The 9,318-nt window shown below is 35.0% G+C and overlaps 3 protein-coding genes across 3 annotated transcripts in view; 1 reads left to right on the plus strand and 2 right to left on the minus strand.

The window, feature by feature from the left end:
• The window catches only part of LOAG_17700 (deoxyribose-phosphate aldolase), a 3,773-nt gene extending 994 nt beyond the window's left edge, over positions 1–2,779 (minus strand). Inside the window, exons 1-9 of the mRNA XM_020450363.1 lie at positions 2,594–2,779; positions 2,395–2,505; positions 1,990–2,112; positions 1,595–1,683; positions 1,364–1,437; positions 1,094–1,257; positions 861–994; positions 628–703; positions 160–355 (exon numbers count right to left, since the gene is read on the minus strand). Of these exons, the coding sequence (XP_020305972.1) occupies positions 160–355; positions 628–703; positions 861–994; positions 1,094–1,257; positions 1,364–1,437; positions 1,595–1,683; positions 1,990–2,112; positions 2,395–2,431 (893 nt within the window). The 5' untranslated portion in view covers positions 2,432–2,505; positions 2,594–2,779. The remainder of the gene's footprint in view (positions 1–159; positions 356–627; positions 704–860; positions 995–1,093; positions 1,258–1,363; positions 1,438–1,594; positions 1,684–1,989; positions 2,113–2,394; positions 2,506–2,593) is intronic.
• A 730-nt stretch (positions 2,780–3,509) lies between these two features.
• LOAG_09989 (hypothetical protein) lies at positions 3,510–4,961 on the plus strand (the record flags this gene model as incomplete). The annotated part of the gene is made up of 4 exons (XM_020448061.1): positions 3,510–3,635; positions 4,298–4,440; positions 4,529–4,671; positions 4,879–4,961. 4 exons carry the CDS (start codon positions 3,510–3,512, stop codon positions 4,959–4,961), a joined length of 495 nt encoding a protein of 164 aa, XP_020301760.1.
• A 90-nt stretch (positions 4,962–5,051) lies between these two features.
• On the minus strand, positions 5,052–8,654 carry LOAG_09990 (hypothetical protein; the record flags this gene model as incomplete). The annotated part of the gene is made up of 9 exons (XM_020448062.1): positions 5,052–5,114; positions 5,358–5,492; positions 5,566–5,695; positions 5,953–6,110; positions 6,351–6,445; positions 6,667–6,829; positions 7,649–7,765; positions 8,263–8,379; positions 8,586–8,654. The coding sequence occupies 9 exons, from the start codon at positions 8,652–8,654 to the stop codon at positions 5,052–5,054; spliced, it is 1,047 nt and encodes a 348-aa protein (XP_020301761.1).
• Positions 8,655–9,318: the final 664 nt, after the last annotated feature.

Consider the following 9,318-nt stretch of genomic DNA (forward strand, 5'->3'; position numbering starts at 1 on the left):
ACGAAACGACGAAAAAAAGGACGAAACCCTTTTCGTCCCTGTTCCCCATTCCTTACTCAAAAACACTATTTAAAAATGAAACTGCCTGTGAAATTAAAATAAATTCTTTTCAGACCAACTTCAATGTACATTTTATATTGTGGGACAAAAAAAGCTCACTTCCTTTCACATAACGGCATCTCAAATTTGCTCACTGGCTTTCCCCGTTCCGATGTTCCAATGATAACATCGTATTCCCCAGCATTCAATGCATCATGAAGACTTAAAGCAATGCGTACTTTATAGCCCCAGTATAATCCAGTTTCTCGCTTTATTTGTTGAGAATTCACCAAACATCCATGATATCGCTTTCTTTCTACAAAGAAAATTTTTTTCTGCTCCATTACTACTAACTGCTATTTCGTGACCTTTTATTTTTCAACAGTTTTCGAATTTAATTTCAATTTCAATTAGATTCAAACATTTTGTATATCTGCTGTTCTTAAAAGGGTACTGAAACTGGCGAGATGAAAAATACAGCAAAATTCACTGATTACTTCGTTTGCTAGCTCATTTCATAATTATTTTGAAGTGATGACCTCCTTAATAAATTGGAGGTAGCATAAAAGTGTGAAGAAACAGGAATACCCGAGTAAATATCCAATACTTTCACTGTAACACGAGTTCCAGCTTGAAGTACAACTTCTTCATTAATTTGAACTTCCTAAATTGAAAACATTACTCATTATTTTCGCGGTATCACAAAAATCAAAATCAACGAGGGAAAAATATAAATCACTAATACATTTCAAAACAGAACTGCTATCACTACAAAAAAACGGGTTATTCTAATTCCATATAATACCACAAAATTAACAAACCTTGTATAGACCAATGTTACAAATAGGTCCACGACCTGCTTTCACCGGCTTATCAAGCACAACACCTTCTCTATAGGGAACACTCAAATCTGACGCACGCAGATGATGAGGACAATCTAACGGATTCAGGATACCTGAGCTTATAAGGATTTAGCTGGCAGTTAGAGGAAAAAATTTTCTTTGGAAGTTTAAGCTCTAAAATCAGCATTTAAAATTAAAAAATACGAATTCACCAGCATATCTTAACGTTTTTTGAAGAGGAAATAAGGTTTTCCGCAAGTACTGCGGACATTCCATAAATTCCAGAATTCTCGCCAGATGAAAATTACATTCTACATTGCCACTGTGAACGGGCAGATCTGGACACCATTTTCCGCTGCAGTAATCGTCACGTTGTCTAAAAATCAGCATAGTGAAAATAAATCTGGACATAAAAATCTTTTACCAATCGATTCGAAAATGATTTTATGAACCATAACACGTGAGTGGGAAAATAAACCAACTGTGGTTTCATTCGAGCTGTTTCATCATAAACAATAATCTCATCGACGCAGAATATCGCAGCCGAACGCGCTATCTGTAATTTACATTACCTAAGTTATCCAAACTGATAGATGCTAGACTAAAATGATATCGCCCCCATTAAAGTTGAAAAAAACTGTGAAACTATATGACTGATGATAAATGGCAGTATTTCGCTTATTAAATAATAGCTAAAACTAAAATATGTTTACCTGTCCAGCAAGATAAGTTCTTAGTTCTGGACTTTGTGCGTTATTTAATATTGATCCAGGAAGTGCTATACTTAGCATCAAAAACCTTCCTGAAATGATTAAAGCAGTAAAAATCATTACTATCGTGATAACACCTCAAGCAATAAGTAAGAAGTAAACAGGATTCCTCTTAATACAACTTTCCAATCATCGCCGCAGTAAGTACAGTTAGAGGGTAAAAATAACAAAGTAGTGATAGCATACCATTAATATAAAACTTCTAATAGTTCAAACTGAATTTAGCAGTAACTGTAGAAAGCATCAAGAACAAAGACTATTGAATCAATGAAGATAAACTGCTTACATGATAAGCGGAGAAAATGATTACGAAATGTTTCTTTACTGGTTGAACTCACCGTTAACTGTTTCATTCATATTATCACCGTACGTGTCCATTATTAAAACATCACTAACTTTAGGCTTTCGAATCAACTGTTCCAACAATATATCTTCACGAAATTGCTTCATTGCAGCTCTTCCTAATACTTATTGTTGATCTTTCATATCGTCAAAAAAAATCAACAATCAGCAATAAACATTACTAACTGGTAGAAAGAAAGGTGAAGAGACAATTTCTCATACTTAATGATAAGGCTGCTTTACCATCCATCTTTCCACATTATTTATCATGCATCCTTCGACATTAGCTTGGTGTACTTTCAGCTATTAAGTAACCCATGCATACCAAATAACTTTCATCATACTCCACTAGAAGTTACTTTTCGAAGCAGTAATCCTTTCAAAAGGTAACTGCAACTTACTCTTTCGCCACGACAATTTTTTTTCCTTCTTGAACATGTTCGCACCTCCACTTCGTTCCTTCTTCAATCGCTTCTTATTGTTATTTTTTGTTATTTTTCCTGACACTGTCGCTGAAAGTAATCACATGAATGAAGTGGTCATATTACGACAACTGTCAAGAGTTATTCGACTTAAATGACTCAAATGAACTTTTCTCACTTCGTCGAGACTGTAGCCAGGCACACCACTATTCATATCTTCTACTTTTTGTTGCTTCGAAACTTCTTTTCGACTCAGATCCCTCCATCCATGCTTGAGGGGCCAAACATGTCACACGTCACTCCTTCCCATCCTGTCCCCAATTTCATCAGCAATCTTGCAAGCAGAGTAAAGCAGGAAACCAACGAATAATATGTCTACAAAATGATGTCGGCTAACCGTGAAATATTATGAATTTTAGGGGGACTTAGAGACTAATCGCAGGCAGAAAACTGTCATGCAAAGAGAAAAATGTTGGAGTAATGTTGAAGTCTTCCAATAAGCTTAGGAAACCTTTGACTTTGAAATAACATCCGGACTTTGAAGGAGTCTTGTCCATTCAGAGAGAGGACAACTAACAGAATTATTGGAAGTCATTTGATCTTTATTAAATCATTTCATTAATTTTGATCAGATTAAAACATTTCGACTACTTATTAGTAGTTTTTTGGCTCAGATTTAAAGGCCGTCTTGTCCCAACTTTTTTCGAATTTTCACCCTTTAAACGCCTCAAATTGTGTTTAACAGAATTCATTTCAACAGAATCATCCCGTGTTCGGTTGCTCTCATTCGTCTTTCATTCTTGCGAAAGGTAAGGGAGAAGCGGTCTCGCAAATTTCTAATTACTTCCGTTCTTCAAACTTACCACTTTTATTGTTGGCCAACAAATAGTACGAATGGATAATACGCGAAATCGTATACAGCAAACTAAAACTCCTAAAATATAAGCCATTAAAGGAAGTTTTCGATCAAGAAGTTTCCAGAATGACGTGCGTCATGGGAGTCACTGGGATGGATGCGCTGCTGTGCGTTTAATTTCCCATAACGTTGTATTGGTGAATATTATAAGATTCAGGCGGTGACGTTTTGTATAAAAATGATTACGCCATCATACATGAGCAATGATCGTTTTATCTGGACCAGTGACAAACCGGATGCGGAACTCATTGAACCTGAAATTTTGGCATCGGTTGATAAGAACTGGCTCACTTTCGGTTTACAGGTCTCTTTCCTTTTCAGTCTGAACAATAAAAACTTCTTCATAGTTCCAAGACCTCTTCGACTTTCTTTTAAATGTTCTTTGGCTACAGCAAATGACCGATAAATTTTATAAAAGATGTTAAATAAACTAATTGTAGTCTTCTTCTGAAAAACTCTGGAATAGTTCTGCGCAACTTGTGATAACTTGTGATTATTCATTTACACTACTCCCCTCCGTACCGTTTCGGAAATCTTTTATTTTAAATTTAATTCGCTATGTTTACAAATTCACAGCAGTGAACGATGTTTAGAAAGATTGTCCACCGCAGTCTCATAGCTTCACGTTGTACAACCATGGCGATCACGCTTTTGCATTTAGTATCGCGACAAGCGACAATTATGCTTATTTTTTATCACAAGTCTCCTTAAAAATTATTGTACAGCAAGTTTCTTAAAGTTGTCGTACAGCAAGTCTTATTAACTTTTTATAAGAAGTATGATATCGAAGACACATGGGTTCAGGAAATAAATAGGGTTTCATTCGGCTATTACAACATCCAGATTAACTTTTCCAGACATCTTACGAATGTAAACGATTGGATGCTAATGTCCAATTAATTACTTCCTTTCAATAGCTTTACTCTTTACTCCTGTCCTAGACATTTCCAGATGTCACCTTTCCAGGTACAAGGTGTAGTGTTCGGCCGCCAGTTGCACGCCCTACCATTTGTACGAACTACTAATTCAACAACGATAACTGTTTATCGAAGGCCTACGAATGCCTTCAAAGTGGATGAGGACTACCCGTACATCAGAAGAACTGAACTGTATGTCCTACCATTTATTACTAGTTTTCATCCTTCATTTGCTTCCGTACAAAAAAAAAGATTCCCACGCTCCACTGATTCGTTGCAGACCCAGAAAAGATCGTTTATTCATCTATTTGGCACCAGTTTTTCACTGGAAAACTCAGCCGATATCCGTGTTTAACCATGCAATGCCGTATGAGAAATTAAGGATTTGTTTGAATTATACGGCTCAGAGCATGTACGAAGGATGTAAATTCATTAGTTAAAAATTACAATAAGTTTATTCAAATACTTTAGGGTTAATACAAAAAAGAAAAACTGCTGCAATTCTTCAAAATTAACGTCGTGGAATACATTGGTCACTTTAGCATTTTGGAACGGAAGGAGGCAATCGAAGTATCAAAATGAGACACCAAAAAAATATCTCGGTTTGAAAAATGTCTTCTAAATTTTCAGCGAATTTCTCATTGCAACAAGGACGTAATGGATGGAATACGTGGCAATTTTCAGAAAAATGTCTTCAGAAGGCTCGAAATTGATATTTCAAAATATTTACGTCGAAATAATATGTTTCTGATTTTATTTGAAATGCAATATTAAGTAGTAATTTTGTAAAGCTTTGCTTGCAACTATCCAACTTTTTCTTTTTGTTTCATTGCCATGCGAATTGCTTTTGTTGTTGGCTTAAACACCTGAAAACATCTGGATTAAGGTAGCTTTTTTATTAGACGAGTAGATGGAGTAGTAGAATTTATGATGTAGAGTTCGCTTCGGGATCCAATACCTGAAATTCGGAACACTGATATTGTTGCCATTAGTCAACTGTATTACAGTGACAAAAAAAAATTGCTAATGATACGACTATCCTATATATATATTTTGTACTTATTAGTGATGTGGCCAATTTACTACTAAGCAGTAATTGCTAAACCCACATGAAATGAACAACTGAGATCTTCTGCTACATTCATCGCTGCAGCTGCATTGTCAAATTCGCCACAATAATGTGGTGCTGAAAATATGGTCACTAAACGACGATTGCCGAAAAACTCGTATCCGTCTTGCACCACCTGAATAAGATTCACATTTACATTTTCCTTTCGGAAAAATTCTTAGAATCTGATACCCTTGAATTAAACGAACTTGATGCGCACGAGCGACCAGATCGATGTTTAGTTTCTCACATGCGTCTTTCAAAACATCAACGCCGAAAACAAACGAAATACCTCGACTATTCGGTTGCCAACCTTGTACTCTTTCGTCTGGATCCGACCTGTACTTTGCTAAAGTCCTTCACAATTTTAAAATATTTCATTGCAGCTGAGATAGCCGCTGGTAAAGAATGAACGGAATGAGGCTCCTAGTTCTATTTCAACAGTATGAATTATGAGATCTGCGAAATGAGCCAAGGAAGCTGCTTAAAACAGGTAAATAGATGCGAAAGAATTATCTGTTGAAATTTTGGTATGTCGATAATATATAGTTATGTAAGAACTTTACCCTTAAAAGGAAAACAGATAGAACAGCTACCAAAGGATATCAAGTTCCATGGAGGTTGGTTGTGGATCTGATGGGCGTTCTATATTGCGCAGCGAATCCAAATTATTCAATTTTGGTGACAGACCACCGTGCATACACAAGATCTTTCCAGCTATACAAGCAGCATATGGCAGATAATTGAACGTATCCTAAACATTCCCATTACTTGAATGATCTCTCACTTTTGGTACTACTAGTCTATGTGAAAATCTATTCATGTAGCTTAAAGGTTAAAGTTCAACAACTTCATTTGCTCAAATTTTAAATTTCAGTTTAGTTCTAGCAGCCATGCTGAATGCTGATTTTTTTTCAGAGAGTCATTTTCAGCAGTTGTACTTTATTATTCACTCATTCCTGACAACTAAGTTGCATTAACGTTAAATTAGTACTTGAAAGACTTCCCAGAGACGAACAGAACGATAACGTCGATTAACCTCTTCATAGAATCCATACACTCGATTGATTCCAGCACATTCATGATTCCCTGCAAATAATCATATCACCTTACAAATAAAATGACATGGGAGTTTCAAACTAATTCGAGATTTGCAAAATTTTTCAGTTAGTTAAAGTGTTTTAAAAAACTGCCACTAAGTTTCTCATTATGTACCATACATCGCGGAAAAAGCTGAATAATCAAGAAGTAATATTAAGATATTTCACAATGTCCAAATCATAGGTGGCACAGACACAATTAATAAGTACCTCTTAATAAGAAGAAATTCTCAGGATATTTAATTTTGAAGCAGAAAAGGAGACACACGGTTTCAATCGACTGTTTGCCACGGTCGACGTAATCACCAAGAAATAAATAGTTTGTTTCCGGTGGAAAGCCGCATTTGTCAAAAATCCGCAGCATATCGCTGTACTGAAATGTTTCAGCAGTTATTTATTTTTGCTGTAAAGTATAATGAATCATTAATCTTATGAACTATTATTTGAAAATGTCAACTATTGCACTAAGACATCGTTTTACTTACTAACTAAATTTTTGCCAATTGCATTAATTATACATACTTATGCTTGTTTCCTTTTAGAGTGATACCTGCCATTGTTAGCCAGTTTATCACATGTTGGATATTTCTTTTTTTTTTTAATATAAAGAATATATGTACACATATTTCTGCATACTCGTTTGGATTTAATGAGCGCTGGTTTAAATTGTCCAGCGGTCACCATTAGCTGAATAATTGAGCGCATGCGTTCATTTGATGCTAATAACCGTTTTAGAAATGTTCTGTTACTTGTTAGAGTCAGTAATTTGCTGCATTTTATTTTTATTTAATCATTTTCACATGCAAACATTCATAATACGACAGCTATATTTCCAATTACTTTCCGCAAACAAACATTTTTCCCAACATTCGATGCTCTCTAGAAAATGCGTAAACAAAGCTAGTAGCCAAAAAGGTCAGGATAACAAACTGAATTCAGCTAAGTGTCAATTCGAAATGACAATTTTAAATGTATTGTTTGTGATAAAGGAAAAGTTCTATCACAGTTTCTTTTTACAACTGATCGCTGACACATTGAAGCTACTGTCAACCATTATCTTTTCTCTTACTTAAGAAGAAAGATTTTTAACTGTTGGATTCATATTTGTGGCATTTTAGGAAACCGTGACAACTTGGAAATAATATTTGGCTGGACGAAGCGTCCAATTAAATTTTACAAGAAAAATGAAAACCTGTCCATGTATGTCACCACAAACAACCACTGGCGCATTAATCTCAGTAAATGTGCTTTGACTTTGTAGTACTGCTTTGGTTTCTTGAAGTAACTCCATTAGTTCTTTTTCCTTCACCTTCAAAAGCAATAATTGTTGATAATCAAATTCATTTTTGACCTCAATTATTGTTTTATACAGTAAGATGTGGAAGGTGCGGAAGATAGGAAGGTATAGGAGAAAACGAAGAGGAAAATCAGTAAGGGAGAAGAAGGAAAGGAGAATGAATATGACAAATATTATTTTGATTAATTATTTTTATTGTCTTTTTACTTTTCATTTTAATGGAAGCATTTTCTTATAAAATCTGATCCAACGTGGTGAAAATAACAGTATCAGATGGTTAGCATGGAGAGAGGAAAGCAGATATTTTCAGAATTTTTAAGCAAAAGTTGAAAAGAAATTGCTAAAATTAGATGAAAGGATGTGAACCATGAATAGCCAGTCAATCAGTGATTTGATAGCTAGCAATTTGACTCTAAATGAAACAGTTGATGTGTGGCTGTATTTTGACCCAAAACTGTATTATCAACATAATAGCCAAGCAACATCTATTACATAAAATTGAAACTAACTATCCTTCTAAGATGCGTTCCTTTCTGTAAGGCGACATTTAGTAAACGAATACTTAAATCATGAATATGTGACACTCGTGACTTCGTTTTCTCGTCGGCTTTCGCCAGTTCGTTGTCCTAAAAGAGATTCGAGCCAAGTCATCGGAATCCATGCAGGTGAGACTAGAGTTACTTAGACATTCGAATAAAACGCTTGGAAGGTATTTTGAGAAAAGGGAGTGAAAGGTGGATTTGTGAAAAATGTAAAATGGACATATTCAAGTTCTTAGCAAGACATCTGGTAAAGATCCTTTCAAAAGCTTAGTAATTTTAGCTGCACTTACAACAATCAAAAGGACACATACGTAAACAGTATTCAGAGATTCACCGTTACTGTCTTTATCTCTTTCCATAAAGTGATAACTGATCGATCATCCACAAAGGATTAAAAACGCCACTCACTAATAGCACTAAATTGTTAAATGAATCACTTTCTAATTCTTAGCTCTTTCATCATTTCGCGGAAAATTTACATTTACACATGTTAGCAACTGCGAGTGAAATAAAGTTAAGCAAGGAGTTATTTCAAATCGACTTGGCCCTATGACTCTGTGTTGCGAAAATTTCGGTTTTTGTCTTTCGTAACAAATAAAACTCGATTTCCTTGCTTCTTTTATTGAAAGAAAACTAGTTTTCCAGGTTTAGTTCAGAGAAACTGTTTTGTTAAGATTGAATTATCAATGGATGAGCAAAGATCTGTTGATCCTTTTGACGTAGCAAAATACCACGAATATAGATAGTATTTATTAACCAAATAGGAATTAACGCGGATGAGACACAACCGTTACTTCAATTCTGTAGATTGAAATGAATTATTGGGGGATAAAACAGAAACAGAATAGAATATAAGCTGGATCGGTGATTTAAGTGAAGTAGTAAAAAATCCCATTGCAGAATATAGTGCTTACTGAGTGAAAAGTGGGTCACAATCTCAAATTCTAGAACAAGTGCGGTGGATTACAATATGAGAATAGCTACCTATAAGGTTTTTACAAAACTGACAGTATTTTCACAGCT

The sequence above is a fragment of the Loa loa genome (genome assembly GCF_000183805.2).
Source record: "Loa loa unplaced genomic scaffold supercont3.115, whole genome shotgun sequence".
NCBI classification, from domain to species: Eukaryota; Metazoa; Nematoda; class Chromadorea; order Rhabditida; family Onchocercidae; genus Loa; species Loa loa.